Raw genomic sequence first — 23,440 nt, 5'->3', positions numbered from 1 at the left:
AAAAGGGAAAAACAGGAGAGAAGAGAGGGAAAAGGGTTGGGCCTCTCCAACCGGTCCAACTCCCCCTTATACCCAACTCCCACAAAAATAAAACACCCCGAAAAAATAATACCCGAATAAAAATTACCTTTTATAAGCTAAAATTTACTATTTTTACCGTCGTCGTATTTTCCTCATACGAATAATCCTCCGCACATAATCGTCCCCGAAACTCCTCTAGGGACTAATTAACTATTAACTCAATGACGGAGACGGTAAAATTCTTATTATAATCAGGCTAGTAAATAAGGTAAAAATATAAGGGTCGGGATGTGACATGTTAACTCATTTCAAACTTATGGAAAAGGCCTAGCTACCCCAAACACGTACAACTTACGTACACAAGTCAAGAATTCAGTTAGGGGAATATAAAAGTAACGTTGGTTTGGAAAATTTGTATATTTAGAAAGTGTCCTAATATGCAGTGGAACCTGTTTCAAGAAAATGCCAAAAGGTGAAAGCAATCAAACCGGATTTTAGTGACATGAAATCTCCTCAAGCTGAATATAGGTAAGGTTAAATCAGGGTGAGAAACATCCCTTCGAGGGGATTAGGGGAATATGGTTAAGGAGTACATATATAATCCCCTCAAAATGATTCTAAGTAAGGATAAATCCCCTCAATACAAAAGTAAAGAGCTAAAAATACCGTTGGAGCAATCAACAACATATATTGAACCTAGGTAATGTATTTATTAGATTATAATTATAATCCTATTTCACTTATATTTATCTTATTTGCTTCCCGGGTTGTTATATGTAACTTCTATGTTTTTTGTAATTTAGACTGGTGCGGTTGCTCTCAAGCGGCCTTAATTAATGTAACTTCTTTTTTGTAACAAACCAAAGTCGTTACATTTTCAATCCGACGAGAAAGTTTGACTTTTTACGAAAAACTTTGGGTTATCGATGATGATATTTTCTTGTAGAGTGGTTTTCTCTTTCCACATTATCTCTAACAGTGTGTTTGGATGCAGGTGAATTCCCAGTAATTTAATCAAAAATAGGGAATTCCCAACGTCTTATGACTGTTTCCCCCGTTTGGATTCTTATCCCGTAGAATTAGCAATTTCCACTAGAAAATAATCGTGGAATTTGAAAGCTTAAATTTCCGACTTGAATTCCTCACAAAATATGTGTCATTTGTCAATTTCCTTGATTGAGGTTAGTCTAAATACAAATTCTTGTGATTTTAAAATTTTACATCATGAAATCCAAACAACTGAATTCTTAATTAATGGAATTTGAATTCATAAAATTGTAATTCCTATAATTTTGAAATTCTTATAAAAATTAAAATTATTTTATCTAAACACAACGTAAAATAAAGATAGTCATAGAGAATCTATAGTAGCAAAAAGACTTGTTTTTTTCGTAAATAAGAGGAAAATTAAGATATGAAGAAACTGTTGGAAATCAAAAATAAACTACATGCATAGTGGTTATTTAGTCATGATATTGTATCAACTTAATTGATAACTTTTATAGAAATTAGTAACAATGAAGAAATTCTTATGAATAAAGAGCCGGTGCAGTTGTCTTCAAGCCTTCATTAATAAACTGTCGCATACATGGGGACATGGAGACTAAACCTTTGATTATAACAAGCATCTAGAAGAAGTCTCGAAATAATATCGAGAACCTCAAAGCAGGACATGTATTCTAATAAGCATCAACTAGCAAAAAGTATTCCTCTAATGACGATTGAGACAACGACGACATAATGGAAACTAAGATCACTATATGTACAATAATGCAGCTTTATTACTATGTTGTCGCTAGAGAATAAACTAGACGACACTTAGGTTCATCCTCCCACCAAAAGGTTGTGACTATTTGACCAAGCGAGAGGCACGTTGTCTACCTAAAGCACGCAAATAAGACACACATGCAAGGTGTATAGACCGACACATGGCCCTTCACGTCCTATACTAAAAAGAGTAAGGTATTATTGATGAGATAAGAGAAATTTTAAATACACACCTCTAATCTCTTAATACACATCCCTATTATTTTATATTTCACATCAGATTTTATAGATATGTTTAATTACAAAAACATCCATCAATTATTAGGGAAAAAAAAAACTTTCTCTTCCCTAAAATCTAACTCTTCTCCACTATTACTATGCATCAAAAGAAAAGAAATAAAAACATCTTCTCTAAAATCCATCACCTGAATTTCAACTACTGTCTAATCACATGTACTATTTACCGATTCATTTGGGTTTTTTCTTTATCAACTTTAGTTATGCTATTATACTTCTACTAGTTTCTTCACTTTGAAAAAATTATGTATGTTCAATTTTTTTTTCTTCAAATTCTAGCCGATTGATGTCATATTGGAGATTTGGAGTTCGAATATAATGTTACTTTTTTTATTATAAATTGAAAAATATCAAGAAAAAATTTCTAACCCAATCAAAAAAAATCTAACAGAAAATAAAAGAGAATAAGTAAAAAGAGTTGTGAAATAGTAAAAATATAATAATTATATTAAATAATAGATTATTATTAGTTTTAGATATTGAGGGTATTTTAGACAGTTTGGGATGTGTATTTAGTATAATATTGAAATGAAAAATTAGATGAGTAGTGTATTAAGTAAGAGATGTGTATTAAGAGATTAAGGGTGTGTATTTAAAATTACTCATGAGATAAACCCAATATTTGCTAAAATGATAGAAAATAATAAAACAAAAGTAAAGATTTTGGGCCCATACCCATAGCCCAAGCCCAAAACTCATCTATCCTAGATCAAGATAAAATGTTCATGCTTGTATCTTGCCAACGATTTGCATGAGGAAGCGACTTAGAAACGTCCACCCACCGACGGCCAACCCACTGCACCGAGCAATGCCAGGTCGCCCAACAATTTCTTCGCCTCCCCTAACGTAATAGCATGCATCGTTGCTACCCCTTCTCTACCGGGTGACTCCAAGCAACCCAGACTAACTCGATCACCCCGATCTGGTCTGAGTGAATCATGGAGTCGATTAGGTGATGTCGCCTCCTTTTGCCCGCATCCTAACCTTGGGAAGAACAAGTCCAGCCCGACCCACAGGTCATCGAGTTTGATTTGGCTTCTCACCTGCATGACCTCTTCTCAGATTGGACGACAAAGCAACCACAAAACCTACACCTTGTTTGAGGTTATTGGATGAAATACTAGTCCCAGACACTAGTCCACTATAACGACGCTCTATAGGGTTTACTTTGCTTTTTTTGTTTTCGCTCAGTAGGTGATGTAGGACGAGAATGAGTTAAATTTATACAGAAAAAAATAAAAGTCAGAAAGCGGCGAATAATAAAAAAGAATGATATGAAGATCGGTAATTCTCGTGTCAAGAGGTTGCTAACCGCTGAAATATTCAAGAAGATGTTGTTTTAGACTTTTCGTGCTTATGTGAAATCTGATTTTCATAAGCCAATCTAATTTGGAGTAACTTTTGACCCAAATGTCCATTTGGAACGCATAATACCTTTCCGGAATGGGAACAATTAGATCTACAAGACTCACTTTAATGAGACCTATCAGATTTAGGCCAAAAGATATCGTTTTGTTAATCCGATTCGACATTTAATATTATTTTAGGTTTTCTAGTTTATTTTGGATTTGGTTTTCTTTTAACCTAATGAGCTTTTAGGCTTGGTTATTAGTTGCACTAGGGTTTATTTTTCTATATAAAGACTTTTTATCAGTTGTAGTCGTCATTTTTCATATTAATAAAACCCTTGAGATTTTCTCAACTATTCTGGTGGATTCCAGATTCTCTCGTGGATTCACTGCATCAGTAGGGTTCACTCAAAGAGTTATATATTGAAATTTAATATGTTGTAATAATGTTATTAACACCCTTTTGTATTATTAACACACCCCATCTATTTTCCTATCCACACATTTCAATTTTATTTAGAATTAAATTCAGTTTACCCCCATGAGATTTGGGAGTAATTTCATGTTAATCCCTATACTTTCAATTTCATCAGTTTACCCCTCAAACTTTTGAATTTTCCTCAAGCGTGACCAAATGTCCTATATTCTGTCCAAATCAGACGTTAACTGCTGATAATTTTAACCTTAACTGTGAGGCCAGTATCTAGAATTTGGGCAAATCGGACCTTATATGTCCAAATCGGACCTTAACTGCTGATAATTAAAGGTCAATTCAAACGGAATATGACAATTTAGGCACGGCAGACAGAAATTGAAGAGTTCAAGGGGTAAACTGATGAAAAGAAAAGTGTAGGGACTAACATGAAGTCACCTCCAAACCGCAAGGGGGTAAACTGAATTTAATTCTTTTATTTACAAACTTGCTACTTGAGTTTGTTTCATGATTAGTTCTCATTATAGATGGGTGTGTAAATAACACAAAAGGGTGTTTTAATAACACTAGCATGTAATTATTATCGTTTTGTTTATAAATGAAATAACACCATACACCATACGAGTTCTTAGGCTCCAAGTTTGTCATGACAGATGGCAAGAATTAAGGTTGTGTTTAGGAATAAATTTAGGTTTTTTTTTCTATAAGGTAAATTACAACTGCATAAGTCGAACTCATAACCTCCCACACTACCACAAAAACTGCATCGATCAAACAATGCCTATCAAACGACGTATATTGACAACCCATCGTGTGACTGATGTTTAAGTTTTTCGACGTTAGTTTTCTAAGAAATCATGGTGTGAATGTGTAAAAATTTGAGCACCAACCTACCCAAGTTGTAAGGTGCCCAACATGTAAGAGTACTGATACGGCATTTTGTAATAAAACTGTGCTGTGAGTATATGTTTTTGCGGCAAAACCATGTCAGCCAACTTTGATAAAACACTGAGGGCAGCTCGAGAAGAACCAGATGATAAATAGGTGAGTTTAGCTGTTTTTATTCGAACTAATATAATAGATAAGTATAAAATTAATGTATTTGAACAACACATTTTTTATATCTAAATATTTTTTATTAAATAACTCTCACACCTTACATATGACAATGAGATTTAAATCTATGACTTTGGAGTTATTCGCTAACATTTTAAGTAACTAAGTCACAGCTCACCGACACCTTGTATAACAATACGTGATCATATGAAAATGCGATTTGAATCTATGACTTTAAAGTTGTTCGATAACATCTTAAGTAATTAAGTCACAGCTCACCGACACCTTGTATAACAACACCTGATTCTTCAAAATTACTCCAATCCTTAATCTCTTCCTGCATCCGAAATCAAACAAACTAGTGCTCTACTTAATTTCCTAGTGATATTTTTTAATTTCCATTCACCTGATTTTGAAACACAAGTGGCTTAGTTAGTGTTTTAACAAAAGATATTTCGAATCCAATTAACTAAGCTTTACACTGAGAAAAGAGCTATATGCATCCACGCGGCGGCTGTTTAAGCCACCTTCTTTTAGAGCCTACAATCCTAGATTTCAAAGCAGAAGATCCCCATTTTTATTCAAGGTGTGGGATTTGACACGATTCTTAGCTTCAAAGTTAAGATGAACAAAAACAATTATAATCAAAACAACATCATGATCGACCTGAACTTTAGAGGTTTTAAACAATTTATAAGCTTTAGAAAGCTTGAACTAAGCGAGGGGGGTTTGTTACTCTGTAAAAGGTTAAGCAATGCAACATGGGCAGCTCATTGGTTCATTAAGTTTTTGATGATGGGAAGCACATGAATGAAAAGCATCGATCCAATTGAATTGCATGCTGACTAGATTTCATCAATTGTCCCACAAGTTGGGTATTAACCTAGTACTTTCCCTTTTTTGATCGATATGTTAGAGGATACTTTTCCTTCAACTGAGACTGTTGCTGCATGTACGGTCTCCTGGATACGAAATCTAGAAGAGAGGGGCCATAACCTGATGTTTTCAATCTAGCTAGCTCCATATAAAAGAGTCTATAGGTTTGAATTCATGACTTCATGAACGTTGTCAATTAAGCACTTAAACCACAACTCACTAACAGTTTAATCAAAATTTTGAATTAAAGAGAATCAGTACTACATAAAAACTCTTGTAACATCTCGAATTTAACGTCATTAGAGAATTGGTGTAAATAATGACGTAATACGACGTTGCCATTAACTAAACTTCTGAATTAGTGGAATAGCATTGTATAATCGATAAATATATAGGTGGCATATGATTAATTAATGGGTGCACACTAAGATCAAGTTAAGCTTAACTAATCGTTATACAAAGCTTAGTGACTTGTAAAAGTAGGTTCCAATCACTAAGTATATATTCTTACAGGGGTTGAGAAGAGATAGAAGGGAATCCAGAAGAGGTATATAAGCACAAATCGATTAGCTCTTCATACTTAAGAGGCAGTTAAGCTCTCAGAGAAGTTTGTTCTCACAAAAAAAGGTCTGCAACAACCTCGAAGCTAGTTCAAACTAGTGGGAGGTTGGCTGCACAGAAAATCCAGCCAACAAATCAATCAAACCAGTTACCATATACTCAGTAATTAGCTAGGTTGTAAGGACAAGTAGCTAGCTAGCTGGTAACTACAGCTTTTGTTGGATCAACCAATTGATATGGCTCGTGGAAAGGTTCAGATGAAGAAGATCGAGAACCCGGTGCACCGACAAGTTACCTTCTGCAAGCGTCGAGCAGGGCTCTTGAAGAAGGCTAAGGAGCTTTCTGTGCTGTGTGATGCAGATATTGGAGTTCTGATTTACTCTTCCCATGGAAAGCTCTTTGAACTAGCCACCAAAGGGTATATATCTATCTATCTCTCTGTTACTAATATTTGTCATTGTTAGGACCATGCATTGATTCTTGTACGTGAACTTATTTGGTTTGTAAATACCATGCTAGATCCATGCAAGGGCTTATTGAAAGGTACATGAAAACGAAGCCTGCTCGAGTACCTCAGGCTGAACCTGTCATGGAAACCCAGACTCTGGTACAATATATCAATCTCTCCCAGCTCTTTCACTACCTTTTGCTTTTAGTTTTATTTTATATACATATTGCATATATGTTGGAAAGTACTGTTGTATCAAGACTAAACAAGTATCAAACGAATGTTGATAAGTAAAAAAGGCAATATTGTTTATTTAGAAAGGTAGTGCAGGTAGCATCAGATGCTAGTTCTACTAAGCAATTACTTCTTGCAAGACTAGAGAAGTGAGTTTAATGCACGCTTATTCGCCAAACTAGAAAGAGAAGACATAGTCACCAATAATCTTTCTAGATCAAAACACTTTGGATCATGAAATCAACACACCTGTTACCAGAATCACATTTCCACAGTTAAAAACTTGATTATGAGAATCTATTGTGTACCTGTCAGATCATGCATCAAACTTTTTTGCTCGCTTTTGATTTTCAACCATGTTTCTTGGTTTGTCCATAAATCATATAAAATAAATTTCAGTGCGAGTGTTGCGATTGTTATAGCTTTTAGAGTTCCAGATCAATAATCTCTTCGTTAGTTTAGTTGTTTTGATATAGTTGATCAATTGATCAACCTAGCTAAGTCAGGTTTATGTATGTAAAAGCCTTCAGATCATGTCAAATTGTGGATTTGTAACACAACAAGCTAACGTTAGCTTTAAATTTAGCGGGAAAACGTGAGGTGTCTCTGGTTTAGGGTTTACATGCATGCATGCATGTAGACGTACACCATTTATGCATGTAGACGTACACCATTTAGCCTTGAAGTTTCACCCTAGTCAATTATCTAGACATTCACTCAAGCATAAAGTAACTTCTATAGGAAATACAAATTATCTCAAGAATATAAATAAATGAAGTGTGATCGATCTGAAACTAAAATATTTTGAGAATAAGTGTAAATTATACCCAAATACAAGTATTTCAAGATTTGTCATCTATACCCAACTAAATAGTTTTTGAATATTTGCTCAAACACAACAACCTATTTTATGTAATCTGTAATGCATTATTGTGCTATATATGTACGTATGTCATATGTTGACAAATTGTAGAAGTTTACTAGTGATGCTTATAGATATAATATCTTGTATATTGGTACATGCAGGATGCAAAAAAAGAGTGTAACTTGCTGAAACAGGAGATTGAAATACTACAGAAAGGTCTCAGGTAAGCATAAATAACCAACCTCATTAGTCTAAGTATTTTCAGAATGTATAATGAAATTAATAATTAATTAGTTTCGGAATTGAAGAAAAATTTGAATGAAAAAAATAAAATCTTTATATGAAAACACTACTGCAGGTATATGTTCGGAGGAGGTGCTGGGACAATGTCTTTGGATGAACTACAAGTGCTTGAAAAACATCTCGAACTTTGGATTTACCACGTCCGCTCTGCAAAGGTAATTGAATTATATACGTACGTGAGTAAGTATTTATATATAAATTTATTCTAAACCTATATTGTTCATAAACAACAGATGGACATTTTACTGCAAGAGATTCAACTGTTGAGGAATTCAGTAAGTTCGAAAGTTTGATCGATCACTTTTGACGTACTTCAACATATTCTTACTTGTTTTGTTGCCATATAATGTTTTTGCTGTTTCTCAACAAAATTACATTCATGTTTTGAAGGAAGGAATACTGACTGCTGCAAATAAGTATCTTCAAGACAAGGTATAAAATATTCGTATTCAAGTTTATTCAGTTCGAAACATGCTAGTAATTTCTTTTTCCATTTATAGGTGACCATTTTTTTTTTTTTTTGGCATGTAGATTGAAGAGAACAGTGGAGTCACTAACCTTATGCCAGTGGCGACTGATACCCCATATCCACTAACCATACCAAATGATGATATAATTTCACTGTTAGGAAGCAACTTTGGTTTTTAATTAGAATTGAAAAGTATGTATCTTATTGGGAAATGAAAGTGAGGAAATAAAAACATTATGAGCTTTGTATCAATAATGATCTAGAGACCTAGATTACACGTCGATCAATACGTACATCAATTAGTGTATTGTACAATTTGGTGCTATTTGAAGCACTCTAGTCTCTTGCCTTGTACTGATGATCGATACATCGTTGGTGATACTATAATATTAGTGTGTTTGTTATTATTACATCATCTTGATTTATTGACTTCTTTCACTAGTTGGCAATATCATCCATAGTCCGAAGCTGCTACACTACCTACAATTCGACACTCATTCCAAATATAAATGGCCACACGCATCCATTTGTATAGGCTTGTTCACCTAAAGGATAGTTTTTGAGGGAATGTGAAGGGGCAAATGAATATGACGGCTGGAAATAAATACATAATTTTTTTAGGAATGAGAATAAATTCATAATTTTGTGTAGTTATAAGTTATACTTTTACGTGTAAAACATGTGTTTGAGATGCATTTGTCCCTTGTTGTCTTTTAATTAAAGTTATCCCTCACTTGAGCACACCTATTCGTTTGTATATATATTGTGTTTAGTGTTGTTGCATTTTAATATTATAATTTATTTTTGAATTTATTTGGGTGTTTCTTTTAGTTTTTATTTAAAAAAAACAGTTTTACATTTATTTGTGTAACTCATGGTGGTTACTTGATTTATTTGCTTTTATTTCTTGTAACCTATGACTGTTGGTTATTACCTATTAATCATAAGGAGTGTCCTATAAGCCTATATATACCACCATTTGTTGCATGAAGATATACACCACATATATTACAACTACGTATTCACCCATCAACTTTCCATCAAAATTCCCCAAGGTGTCATTGTGTTTTTTAGTCGGCCAAAGAAAAGTGTTCTTGTGGTGGAGCTTTGAGTTCCTCCAATTTGTGCCGATTGGTGTGAGTCATACAACTTGTTGTTGGACTGTTGTATCCTAGAGGGGACAAGTCAAGAGTTTGGTGCACCGGTGTTATTCCGCAGAGGGCTTGAATCTCCTTAAAGAGAGCGAGATACCCGCGTCTCAGCCTATTGTCAACAAGCTTCTATTATTTGAAATTATAATTTTTCTTGTAATTTCACCAACATTTTGTAGCAATAATTTGATAGAGAACATATGAGCCCTTTCCTGAGCATCTATTTTACAGTTTTTACTAGAGCTTTCCTCAACTTTGAAGTAGATTACCTGTAATTCGTCTTGTTTTTTCGTACACAATCTCTCTCTCTCTCTCTCTCCCCTCATTTATTCTTCAATCTCCTCACCCACTACATCACTACCATCACTTTTCCGTGAAAAATTGCATCTTACCGCCTAATCTAGAATTAGATAATTCACCATAATTTTAAAGGTATCCCCATCCAACTCTATCACCACAAAAGGACTCACCAACGATGTTTAGTTTCAATTTAATTAGTATCACCCGTATATTTTTTAGTTTCATCAGCCGTATCCAATTTTTTAAGTTGCATCTAGATTTAATGTTAAATACAATGTCAAAGACCCACAATAAGGTTAAATTGATTTTGAAGAAAATATATAATTTATGTTTATTTGTCTTGAAAGTGGTTTCCAACGTTGGATCTAACTTTCAATTTGGATGGAGCTCTATAGATTGGATACCGCTGATGAAATCGAAAAATACAAGGGTGTTAATGATTAAATTGAAACTACATGGTCTAGCATGATGTCGACCCCAACCCTCATTGTGGTTAACTGAATATACCTTTCCGGCACTTCTTGGTGAGGCAATCGGTGGTACTCTAGTTTGTAATAACAGGTGCCTATTTCCCTACCTTGAATGGTAATTATAGGTGCCTATTCCTTACCTTGACGAAATGAGGTCGTTTTAATTGATGGAAGCATGGCTCCTTTCCTTTAAAATAATAAAAAAAAGGCAAAAAAAAGAAAAGAAAAGAGAGGGTGCATTGGGTGTATAAAACAAAAAAATACGTGCAATTGCAAAATTTCCTTCCAAATCTCTACTATCTCTACTATGATGTTTTTTTAGTGTATTCGGTGAAATTTTTTTTTTTAATTACCAAAAAAATTAAGGTAGTAGAAATTTTTTAAAAACTAAAATAATACTTATTATGGGTTTTACTGTAAAACACCATTCGAATTATAGGGAGGAAAAAAAGACGAGGAGAAAAAAACAGGACTGTATGGTAGTTTCATCTCACATTTAATGGGGTGTTATCTAAAAGAAAATCACGTTAGAGCAGTTTCAAATAAAACTTCTTCCACGGGAAAGACTGAGGCTAGTTTTCAATAATAAAGTTTGTGAGTTTATATGTATTTAACCTTTTCCGTTAGGAGCCCCCGAGAAGTTACTGTAAAACCCTAAATCGCTCTACCTCTTTCTCATTCAAAATTCCGACTAGCCCCAGTTACAGAGACGATGTCGACCTTGGAAATCGAAGCTCGAGAGTATGTTTTCGCCTCAAATTATCGATTCCGTTGCTTACTCTTCGAATTCTTATAGATTTCAATTGCGCTCTTCAATTTGTGATTCGTTTTTGTGTGTGGTTTCAGTGTGATAAAGATTGTGCTTCAATTCTGCAAAGAGAATTCGCTGCACCAAACGTTTCAGACGTTACAGAGCGAGTGCCAGGTTTCGCTGAACACTGTTGATAGTGTTGAGACTTTTGTGGCTGATGTTAATAGTGGAAGGTGGGATGCGGTTTTGCCTCAGGTGGCTCAGCTTAAACTGCCCAGGAATAAGTTGGAGGATTTGTACGAGCAGGTGCGTATCGATTACTTAGAGTTGTTTGATTGCAATTCCAATGTCAATTCTTTCAATTTCGGAATAGCGAAAGTATCCATTCTGGTATTAGCTCATTGCTGTTATGTATTTGTACTTGGATGTCGCTTTACTTATGAGCTCGATGCGCGGTTAATGTACATAGGGTGTAGTGTTGTAGATAGCAATAGCAAAGCTTACTGGGTTGGTAGTGATTACGGCTCATAATGCAGGATATAAGAAAGTATTCACTTTTGATGGAATGCTTGTGATTAGGGCTGAAGTGAGGGACATAGCATATGCAAAGATACACTTGTGAAAACTTAAGTAGAGAAAAAAGAGTAGATTTTCTGATCCGAGAAAGTGTTTTCAATTTTAAGTGTTTCTTGAACTTGAGGCATATAAGGTGAGGAATATAGTTGAGGCTTATTGAGTGGAAAGAGTAGGCTATAGATAGCCATCCAGACTTCTACCTAAGGGCACTCTGCACGAAAGAATTGATCATTGACAAATTATGAGCATGTAAGATGAGTAACAGATTCAAAGATCGGAGGTGGACTAATAAGACTCAACTGGGAGATGTTGCGGGAGGGCAGTCCATTCTTCTACTTTTTCTTTGGTCGTTCTATCTGTTAAACCAGTTGACACTAAATGTTGCTTTGGTGTAGTATTTTTGTATAGGGCTAAGGAGTTTAGTAGTATCTCAACCCAAGTTTTCTGTACTTGATAGTAGTATCTGATCTTAAGTTTTCTTCACATTGTAGTATATTGATTTAGATGTTTGTCGTTAAGATTCAGCTGCACAAGTCGTGATGATTCCTTTCTTGTAACTTCTGTAGATTGTACTGGAAATGATTGAACTTCGAGAAGTGGAGACTGCTCGTTCTATTTTAAGAAACACTCAGGTAATGGGTGTAATGAAACAAGAACAACCAGAAAGATACTTGCGACTGGAGCATCTCCATGCCAGAACTTATTTCGACCCAAATGAGGTATGAAAGTTTTGTTTAATTATTGAATACATGAGTTATTTTCAGACTTGTCATAGAAACAAGATTTTCAACCCTTTCCTTCATCCCTATCTATGCAACTTCTGTGGTATCTTGCCAGTTCTCAGCTATTCTTTTACTATCCGTTTTCTTGTCTATCTAATTTACAGAAAAAGAAATGTGCAAAATGGGTTATTTGTCTATTTTTAAGAAACATTAACCAAGCATTTCGCATTTTCACCAAATCTGATCTTGTTGTTTTCCTTGTAGTTAGTATTTTGCCAAATCTTGTCGTTTTTTTTTTCTATTATTTTTTCTTTTCGAAGAGCTGTCAATCTCCAAGATAAGATAAACTAATGATGCACCTCATGTCAGCTGATAAACAAATAAAATGACTATGTTGCGATCAAAAATTTGAAGGTTTAGTAATGTTGCATGCATCTTTTTGTTTGTTGGCTGCTTAAAGAACAACTGCCTGGTTGGTTTGTTTCAAAGGGTGTTTTTTGGAGGAAAACCTGGAGTGATTTGAGACGTTGAACATTCAGTTTAGAGTGTGGGTAAGGGCAGAATAGCCAAGTCTTTTTGGACTTTATAATGTTTTGGTTAATCTAGATTGAGCACAGTGGGATTCTTTGAGACTTATTGATGGGTTGAGGTGAAGAACTTCTCAGATCTTACAAAAATTCATTTGGTAACTATTTCGCACAACTTTGTAGTTGTGGTGGAGTAATTGATGTGTCTTTGTTGCTAGATTAATGTGTTTGGTCATAATTTTTCCTGTTTTCTCTGCCGTTTTTCTTGTCCTCTATATGAATATTTTTTATTGGTTGTTTCTCTTCTAAAAACAACCTAATTTATTTGAGTATGTTTTGCTTTCTGTGAAATTAATGATATCAAATATTTCCTTATCTATTCAGGCTTATCAAGATTCGACGAAAGAGAAACGGCGTGCACAAATTGCTCAAGGTTTTACTTTTTGTTGCTTCTTACTGCCATAAGATTTAGTTGGGAATATTCCCAGTAAGTTATTAATCTGGAAGGAAGTAGTACACTTGTAGCATTGTAGGATACATAATTAAGAGGAAGAAAACTAAAATTATGTAAAGCTTTGTTTATATTCATTAAAACCCTCAGGTGAACTTACTCTCTTGCTTGCATGACTCTTGCTTCAAAGCTTGCAGCCAAGAGCTTCTATGAACTTTACGTTACTTGTAGTTTTTTAAAGTGGCATCATACATGAGTATTAAGATTCCGTGTTGAGTATTAAGATTCCGTGTTGAATGTTAATCTTTCCATCTTCTGTTCTTCCTATTCTACCTGTTGTCCTGATATGGAAATTTTATGTGTGATACTGTCAGAGGTATCAGATTTTGAAATCTGACAAAAGATAGATAGGACTGAGTCAAACAAAAGTATATACTTCACCTTTTCTTTTTTGCTGCAGTGTGTTATCGTTGATTTGTTTATTTTCTTCGCATTTTTCAGCACTTTCTGCCGAAGTTACTGTGGTGCCACCTTCAAGATTAATGGCTCTAATCGGTCAGGCTCTAAAGTGGCAGCAGCACCAAGGTTATTTTTCCTTTCATGTATTATTTTGCTTTGTCTGTTTGGCTTATTGGCTCTTGCAAACAAGAGTTGAGTCAATTTATTTTACATTTCTTTTGGCCTCTCTCTCTCTCTCTCTCTCTCTCTCTCTCTCTCTCTGACATTTGCAGTACTTTGTTTCTTTCTTGGGCATAGTTCCTTCATTAGCCATAAAAACTGGATGGATTCTTACGCAATCCAGAGTTTAAGTACCATGAAAAGTAGCTTCTATCTTGTCATGCCAAGTCATCTCGTCATAGTGTGCTGCAAAATGGATATTGTTGATGGATCAAATATGAACAAGATGAAAGATTACTGTGTTGTAGTTAGATTCATCTTAACTGAATGGATTTCAATAGTCTCCCAAGAAAATAGGAATAGTCTCTGACAAACCTAATGTCCGTATGAGACATAATCCAGCTATATACTTTTGTTTGAGAGTACATGACAGGATGAGATGACCTGAAATAAAAGCACTTACCTATGGATCTTGTAATAGAGTATAAATTGTTTGTAGGGAAGTTTATGTGGATTCATAAGGTGGGAGGGCCAATGTTACCAAAGAGGGACAGGTTGGGAAGTTACACCCTGAACGGGAAGTTACACCCTGAACTTTTATTTAGGTTTTGCTACTGGTGAGGTAAATTTGTCACCAAAGCGGTACAACTCACAATTTACAGATTCTAAAGGAACTATAGACGTATATCTTGACAAGGATAGAGAGATAAAGTGATCAACTTGGGTTGGTATAGATCAAACTTACGTTCAGGGGGGCTCAAGAGAGTCCCAAGGATGGAAATTGGATTGCTAGACCAGAGATGGTAGATATGCTTCTTGCCATGCTCAGTCAGGGATGCAAGAGTTAAAGACTGTAGCACAGGTGGTGTAAATATACTATAAACCTAGTAGATGAGGTATTTGAATGGTATCAATTATAGGTATCTAAAGTATGGGGACTGTTCTTTACTTGAGTAAGCTTCAGGATTAGCGAGAATTGACGAATGCTTTCTTGCTGCTACTCCTATTATATAGCCATCTTGATCTACCACGCGGCTTTGAACGCCCTGATAGGCACATCCTTTGCTGACATGGAGGCATTCAGACATGGCACGAGGCACTTGCACCATCAGTCTTGAAAAGAGCAGATTTATGCAAGCAGCTAATCACTGAATGCCTTCTATGGTTCCACATGATAAACCTGTACGAAAATAACCCACATGTCCAATTGAACTATGAGCTAGAGGTCCTTTTACTATCTTCTGGGGGAAGTTCCGCCTCAAGGATTCTCTCTGGATAAGGACGGTTGAGGTTACCTCTCTATCTATTCTGTTAGTTCCAAAGCTGCCCTTCCTACCAGTTCGATAGGAACAACTAACTATCTAGCTACTAGGGTTCCTCTATGCCTAGGACACAAGAATATTGAACAATGGCATGAGAGAAAAACATATTGGCTAGTGATCAATGAAGTATACTATTGATAGTTTATTTAATCATGCGGATGTCTACTTTTTCTCCAAATTCCTAGAGAAGCTACAGAGATAAGCGAGTAAGGTAGGTGCTTTTGAAGGGCTTACCCATTGGTGGTGTCAGCTGGGCTTACAAGGATCAGATACTTAGGCGAAACTTGGTTCGTTTAGATGCTACTCTGGAAGTGATTGTCTTTAGTGTGCAAGTTAAACCGTACGGCTGGTGAAGGTTAAGGATATAAATGTTAGTTGGCCGGGTACCATCCTCTTGTTATCTTTTATTTCTTGAGAAGTTTTGTGTCTAGAGGTGTTGGCGAAGGGGCTAAAGTGCCTTCTAGTTGGTTTGGTCAGACTGAAACGATTTAATAGTTGAAGATAAAATGTGGAAGCAGGGAGACTGTGGGATAAGCTGAGAAAGTTTTTATTTATATATTTATTTATTTTTTGTATTTTTTAAACTCTGGATCGAAAAGCTTCTATGTCTTGTCATGCTTCTGTTATTTCGTGATCTGGTTGACTGTATTTTGGTCCGTACGTTGGTTGGTCCTTTGTTGTTTTGGCTATACTTTGAACTTTGTGTTTTAGACTTGCTTCTCTGTTTCTTGTCAACTGTACTGCTTGTACATACATTAGGTCCTTTCTATTTACTGCAATCGTTCTCCTTTTTGTTTTCCATAAATCAAAATGTTTTCCACAGTTTCACTTCGTGTAAGTTTTCTTTGTGTTGACTTTTGTTTTCTCTTCAGGATTACTGCCTCCAGGAACACAGTTTGACTTATTTAGGGGAACAGCAGCTATGAAACAGGATGTGGATGACTTGTATCCAACAACTCTTCAACACACAATTAAGGTAAGCATACACATAAATGGTATTCATTATACTTCTCACAAATGCCCTCCAACCCCCACTCAAAATAGTCTTGAAGATCCTTCGATTTTTCCCATCCAAATTACTCAATATACATACAGCCAAAGACTGCTGTCCATGAGGTGTTGTATGGCAGCAGTTAAACCTTTTGATAGAGAACTGTTACTAGCAGACCTGGTCTTAGAACGTAGCATCTTTGCCCATGTTCTCTTACTTTGGAATTGCAGTAATCTATTTCTTATGTTTACAGTTTTATCAGTTGTGACATTTTGTTTTAATCTATGGCTAGTTGTTTTAATTACTTATTTCTTTTTCTGCAGTTTGGAACCAAAAGTCATGCAGAATGTGCTCGGTTCTCACCAGATGGCCAGTTTCTGGTGTCTACCTCTTTTGATGGATTTATTGAGGTATGTATCATTGAGTTTCTTTTGTTCATGAGGAAACTATTTGATGAGATTTGAAGGCATCACCATTACTAACTGTGTAACTACCAGGTATGGGATTACATAAGTGGGAAACTCAAGAAGGACCTTCAGTACCAGGCTGATGTAAGCACATATTCCTTGGCAAAGTCTATTCATCACTGAATTATTAAATACTTTGTTATGCATTCTAAGACAAGAAATTGGTTCTTATTGTTAGGCTGGTTGCTTTTATATAGACTGCCAAAAGTAGTGTCTGATTTTATGTATTTAGTATAGTGCGAAGAGATAGAGTGATCATTGTAAAACACAATTGATCTGGTTGGTATAAATTGAATTTGTTATTTCACCTTTGCTGTTACTAACTAAACAGTCACCAGGCACTAAATGTAACAAGAGTGTTTTGGCACACAGATATGTCCAAAGGGATAGTATAGAATTCTAACCATTCTTAGCTTATGGTATCTTAGTAGGTAATCGGTTCTACTGTGTTTTTGAATTCTGAATGGAATATTCCTCACTCTATTTGTTGAAACTTGTATTATGACATGCTGCCTTCTGCATTTTTTTTTTGGGTGACATATTATCACTTTTCAGGAAGCTTTCATGCTCCATGATGATCCAGTCCTGTGTGCTGATTTTAGCAGAGACTCAGAGATGCTTGCATCTGGGGATCAATATGGCAAGATCAAAGTATGTTCTACTTTTGGTTTCTTGGACACAGGAAACTATTTTGTTGTTTTTCATTTATGGCATGGCAAGTGGTTTAGGATGCGGTTGCTATAATGATTGACTCTCAACTTTTAATTTACTTCATCTGCCTGTTGCTATGATCATGTGTCTGTACTTATTGCATATGGGATGTTGTATGCATCGTATAGATAGCAAATCGCATGTAAATTTTTCTTTCGGTTTTGTATGGTTACTGGTTATGTTTTTGCATGGGGATGTGGTGCAGGGAGTTGCTCACATCATGTAAATGTTCTGTTTCTGTCTTTGATAAGTATATAGCATGGTTACGTTTGGTCAAGTTTTGCTCCATATAACATTCATGTGCATAAGCTGGTTTGCTTTATATGGGATATCTCATGAGTGTTTTGTAAAGATTTCTGAATATGTATCTACTGCTAGTCTTTATTATCCCAATGTACTTGATGCTTTCAAGCCAGAAGATATATGCTTACTGTTTTCCAGTTCATGCATATGTCTTGCTATTTATACTGCTTAGTGGAAATGCTACAATGTGATTTCATATATTATTAAATTTTTTCCTCTTCCAGGTTTGGCGTATTAGGACAGGTCAGTGCTTGCGGCGTCTTGAACACGCACATTCAAAGGGTGTCACCAGTGTTACCTTCTCTCGAGATGGAAGCCAAATACTTAGTACTTCATTTGACAGCACTGCAAGGTTTCATTGAACTTTTTCTGTTATATTTCTCTACGTACATGTTTGCTTGAGTGGCAGATCAATGTTTTACTAAGTTTGTGTTCATATCCGAAATCATTTGTCCTGTCACCATTGTTGTACAAGTTAACTTTTTGACTGAATTTGTGTTGTCCATTATAAGATCCATATGAGGTGTATAGGTTAATAACAATTATGCTATACAAGGGTAACTCTATTTGTTGCCAGATGCATCATTCGCAGACAAACTGACACTTACACCATGACTTTTACATTAAAGCTTTCTATAATTGATTGTTGCATGCTTTTACTTTGGCTTTTATGTTTTACTTCTTATAAAGCTAAGTGTGGTGAGGCTTACGTAGGATACATGGCTTGAAATCTGGGAAGCTGTTGAAAGAATTCCGCGGTCATTCATCTTATGTTAATAATGCAATCTTTACAAGTGATGGTGCTCGCGTAATTACTGCATCTAGTGATTGCACAGTCAAGGTAAGATCTTTAACCGATGGGTCCTTTTGTCGAATGCCGCCTTTCAATTTCTTGAGGCATAACGGTACATGTGTTACAGGTCTGGGATTCAAAGAGTGCCGACTGTCTACAGACATTTAAACCACCTCCTCCGTTAAGGGTGCGCTTTTACTTTGTTATATCGTACATTTTACTAGCAGACGAAACTAAATAATGGGCTTTGGACATTTGCTTTTCTTTAATCTATGGCTTTTCTTCGTTGCTGACTTGTAGGGAGGTGATGCTTCCGTGAATTCTGTTCATCTTTTCCCAAAAAGTAATGATCACATTGTTGTATGCAATAAGACTTCATCAATATATATCATGACACTTCAAGGACAGGTATGTATATATATTTATATTTATTGCACCAAATGCAGGAGAACATATTTTTAGGTATCTTTGTTTGACCCTTAAGAAAAAAAAAATTGGTTTGGAAATTGGTCCAAATAATGGAAGTTCGGCCTATCACTTGATATCTGACCTACTAAGTCAGATAAGTAATATCAAAGATTCTTTGTGCCAACTCCTTTTCTTTTAGTTCAAGTATTGGCATCTTTGTTTTCTGGGCACTTCTAATTTTCTTTTAATCAATAACTTCTGTTTCTTGTGGGAAAGATAATCATCCTTATCCCAACTCAACAACTTGTACAAATTTGGATCACAATATTGGGCAGGTCATCACAAACAAATTTAGCCTGATTGACTTTGTTTTTTCTTTTCTCTGATCTTTTGGTTGAATGGGGGCCTAGGCCCTCAATGAACTAAAAACAGCAATTCTGAGCCTGAGGCCCTCATTCAATGATTACAAATTAAGTCGAAAGCTATTCTATGGTTGTACTGAGATAGTAATTAAGTCGAGAGCTATTACCTTTGTAGTCATAATATACCGGTTGAGTTTGATTAACTTTACGAGATTTGTTTCTGGTTGTTATGGTTTAGGTTGTGAAGAGTTTTTCATCTGGTAAAAGAGAAGGTGGAGATTTTCTGGCCGCTTGTGTGTCACCAAAAGGGGAATGGATTTACTGTGTTGGTGAAGACAGGTAATATATGTAGAGTTATCATGCTCTTATTTCAAATTGTTATATTTAGACATTTGTATTATTATATTTTCTTATATACATCTGTGTATGTATCTATGCACACCTTTGTCTGCTATGACTGAAAAAATACAGATAGCAATTACATTGTTTTCCATATCTCTCAAGAGGCTCCATTTTTTGTTTTTTTAGCGTCTTTGGATATATCCATGCTCTTGAAGTTTTAATTTCCTAAAAGTAGTATTTAATGGATCTGTTTTCTATTTTCTATTACTAATGACTACAATTAAGTTGCTGGATGCTGCAACACGTTTCTGTCTTTCTGTTCTTCTGATCATAATCTGATGCAAGATTTGTTCCATATGCAGCAATCTGTATTGTTTCAGTTACCAATCTGGAAAGTTAGAGCATTTATTGAAGGTATGTCTTTTACTAATGGAAAATAAAGTTGTATTCAACCAGGGCATCATATTGCTTTACTTATTTCATGTATTTGCAATCAAAACAATTTTTAAACTACTGATTAAAATATTGGATAATGTCTGACTGCTCTATGTTGAGAAAATGACAGTAGAAGATACCTGATACTTTGTGTTATAATGTTTACTTGGTTGAGTTATCTGGCATTTTCCCTGATTGAAAATGTCTTGCTGTACTGGCTGCTTGACATGCCTATAAATATGTATAGTTATTAAGCTCCATATGTGTAAAGGAAATGTAAACAGATAATGTTTCATTGATTAAATATGGAGTCACTATAAAGTATATTTGGTTATTCTCTAATTTGGTAGATAGGGCTGACAGTTATAGGCTAGAAAGCAGACATACTGGTCCTTTTCCACAAGCTGATTTACATTGATTTGGTTGATGAAATGTTTTTTCAGTGATCTTTAGGGCTCACTGAGATGAGTATTTGGTGGCATCTCTATGTGCTTGCTGACATAGTTGTTAGCATACATATATCATTGTACTTGTATGTTAGATATATGAGAGATTCTTGCATGGGGCAGGCACGCCACATGGCGGTACGCCCGACCAATCATTATGCATGTGGGTGTTTTGGGTATTCATTATAATTAAACATGGGTTGTTTTGGAATACAAAAAAATGAAGAAAGAGACACGATTGGCTGGGCGTACCACGTGGCTTATGTGTTTGCCCTACCTAAGAATCTTTCTAGATATATTTATCACACGACAGATGTCACGTGAAACCTCTTGGGTTCAGGCATGCCTCTTAGGTTAGAGTTATATGGGAAGCTTGCAACACTCGACAGCCTAATTACATCTGGTGCTCGTTACACTATAATTTCTATGTGGACGTACTTTATATGGGTCTATAAAACACAGTTCTGATTACTCCAAGTGGATGTGATCTGATTTATACTTGAAATTCATACATTTAATGTTGTTTGAATTGATTTTTTTTGACATTTGCAGATTCATGATAAGGATGTCATTGGTCTCGCTCATCATCCTCACAGGAATCTTCTTGCTACATTTGGTGAAGACTGCACAATGAAGTTATGGAAGCCTTGAACACCCCTCGTCAAAATGTAGTTTTGTTAATGGGTGGATGTGGAATGCTGATTGATTTTTATGCCAAACTCACCAAGGACTACAACTGAATCGAGATTTTGTACAGCAGCGCTCAACCAAGTGATACTAGTCTTTTTTCTTTTTGTATCTTAGACCATGTAATATCAGCTATTTGAATCTCATATTCATGTTGTAGTTGTGTGATGAGCCTCATGATGTTTTGATGTATTGATTTGATTCTTCGAACTTTTTGATATCAAATTGGTAAGTTACAATTGAGTATTGACTCCTGAATCTCTAACTACGGTCTGCATAAATCTTTTCCATACTGATATCAAAAGGCATGATGCTTATTTACGCTTATTGACTATTGAGCATGATGCTTATTGAGCCTGATCTGGATACCTGATCCTAAGTTGCCACATTAGGGGCATTACGAATTGATTTGTTTTATGCGCTGCTTTGGTTCTTTATCACTTAATTACATCATGATTGTGCTCCTAATCGTTTTCCTTTCTCTCTTGATTTGATCTGGCTGCTGATCTGCATGATAGTCAGTCTGAATACTTTTTTTTTTTTTTAAAGTCAGTCTGGATACTTTGATTACAATGGAGATGTTAGTTCTGTCATCACCGGTGAAAGTTGCGAAAACCAGTCTCGTAAAGCTTCTCTGTTTCGAATGGATGGTTTGGGGGTGCGCAACTTGCCTCTAAAGACCAGTGCTTATATTGATATACATCGTTCTAAACATGGCATCAATGCTACCATATAGAAAATACAAAAGATTGATATAATCTGCAAATGTGTTCCAAAAAAAAAAAAAGTTTCGCCTGTAGTAATCGTTACAGGTGCTCCTTTTAACTTCACAATTTTACACTCTCCAGTTTTTAATTTTAAAGAGTGGATGCCTGAACAAGCTATGACTCACAACTGAAGTGTTCCAAAAATTGTTGATGGTTATTTGGGGGCACTGGAAGAATAGAAATTCCACTTTATGGTCCGATCAAAGGCGACACGCACAAAGTATTGTGTTGTGCAATGGCCTGGTAGCATGAGCATCAGCAGGCTAACTGAACTGTTCCATCTACAGACTACAGTGAAGGAAGAAGCGATGCATAGATGGCACCACTTGCAGCTGGTACTCTAAAACTAAATGTAGATGGATCATTCCTAGTTTCCTACCCGGTCATACAAAGGGTGGAGTCCTGAGAGACCAAAGGATCAGTTCCTCGGTGCTTTTGCGTAACACAAAACTTGTCACCTCAGCTAGACAGGTAGAGTTGCTTGCCATCAAGGATGCGTTACGGTTCCTTCAATCTAAGCAAATTTCGAGCTGTGTTACTGAGACATATTGCCTCATGGCAGGCCATGACCTGCAGGCACCTGATTATCTTAGTTTGGAATTCGGAAACATTGTTGATGGCATTTGTGTTGAACTTCATTGTATAGATGATATTATTTCTGTTGCCTATGCACCACGAGCTGCAAATGCAGCTCATAGACTTGCGGGTGAAGCTTATGAGTCTGCTCATAATAGAATGGTCTCCCTGATGTGCTTAATGATATCTTAAGCTCTGATTGTAACCCCAATACATGATTCTATCAATGAAAGAACATTTGCTTGCTGGAGTTTCTATTCTTTTTCTTCCCAAAAAAAGAAAAAGAAAAAAAGAACTTTTACTGATCAGGCACTAGTCACTACGACGTACTGAAGAATTCCTATGTGGAGCAACTTACTCTTAGTCATCTTTCTATAATCAGCCCCTCTGACTGTCATTGCCAGAAAACCAAGACATACACATAATAAGAATTCAAGGTCAGTCTGAGAATAGAAAATATTTTACCTCTAAAATGAGGTTGCATGATCTCAAGTTCTCAGATACTCTAAATTGTTGGCGCCAATTATTTCCTTCATCGGAATCACACCATATATCGAACTTCAATATGTTTTAATATCTGCAGCA

At 35.6% G+C, this 23,440-nt stretch overlaps 2 protein-coding genes across 2 annotated transcripts; both read left to right on the top strand.

The window, feature by feature from the left end:
* Positions 1–6,095: 6,095 nt before the first annotated feature.
* Positions 6,096–8,858, top strand: LOC101299682 (agamous-like MADS-box protein AGL12-like). Its single transcript, XM_004301420.1, has 7 exons — positions 6,096–6,778; positions 6,880–6,967; positions 8,069–8,130; positions 8,266–8,365; positions 8,444–8,485; positions 8,601–8,642; positions 8,742–8,858. Exons 1-7 carry the CDS (start codon positions 6,597–6,599, stop codon positions 8,856–8,858), a joined length of 633 nt encoding a protein of 210 aa, XP_004301468.1. The 5' UTR covers positions 6,096–6,596.
* A 2,391-nt stretch (positions 8,859–11,249) lies between these two features.
* LOC101291337 (WD40 repeat-containing protein SMU1-like) lies at positions 11,250–21,754 on the top strand. Its single transcript, XM_004299828.1, has 16 exons — positions 11,250–11,341; positions 11,447–11,657; positions 12,494–12,646; positions 13,561–13,609; positions 14,129–14,212; positions 16,440–16,543; positions 16,882–16,968; positions 17,056–17,109; positions 17,581–17,676; positions 18,264–18,391; positions 18,754–18,880; positions 18,960–19,019; positions 19,133–19,240; positions 19,841–19,941; positions 20,307–20,358; positions 21,378–21,754. Exons 1-16 carry the CDS (start codon positions 11,313–11,315, stop codon positions 21,474–21,476), a joined length of 1,542 nt encoding a protein of 513 aa, XP_004299876.1. The 5' UTR covers positions 11,250–11,312; the 3' UTR covers positions 21,477–21,754.
* The last annotated feature ends 1,686 nt before the right edge of the window (positions 21,755–23,440 follow it).

This window comes from Fragaria vesca, linkage group LG5, assembly GCF_000184155.1.
Source record: "Fragaria vesca subsp. vesca linkage group LG5, FraVesHawaii_1.0, whole genome shotgun sequence".
NCBI classification, from domain to species: domain Eukaryota; kingdom Viridiplantae; phylum Streptophyta; class Magnoliopsida; order Rosales; family Rosaceae; genus Fragaria; species Fragaria vesca.
The sequence above is the reverse complement of the archived record's forward strand: the minus strand, read 5'-3'. Positions and strand labels throughout refer to the sequence as shown.

What these genes read in the sequence shown, in the direction of transcription:
- LOC101291337 (XM_004299828.1), top strand. Translation starts at nt 11,313, where the DNA reads ATGTCGACCTTGGAAATCGAAGCTCGAGA. An exon ending in GCGTGCACAAATTGCTCAAG is followed by an intron (nt 13,610 to 14,128) that starts GTTTTACTTTTT and finishes CGCATTTTTCAG; the next exon opens with CACTTTCTGCCGAAGTTACT. An exon ending in CTTTTGATGGATTTATTGAG is followed by an intron (nt 16,969 to 17,055) that starts GTATGTATCATT and finishes TGTAACTACCAG; the next exon opens with GTATGGGATTACATAAGTGG.
- LOC101299682 (XM_004301420.1), top strand. Translation starts at nt 6,597, where the DNA reads ATGGCTCGTGGAAAGGTTCAGATGAAGAAGATCGAGAACCCGGTGCAC. An exon ending in TTTGAACTAGCCACCAAAGG is followed by an intron (nt 6,779 to 6,879) that starts GTATATATCTAT and finishes ATACCATGCTAG; the next exon opens with ATCCATGCAAGGGCTTATTG. An exon ending in ATAAGTATCTTCAAGACAAG is followed by an intron (nt 8,643 to 8,741) that starts GTATAAAATATT and finishes TTTGGCATGTAG; the next exon opens with ATTGAAGAGAACAGTGGAGT.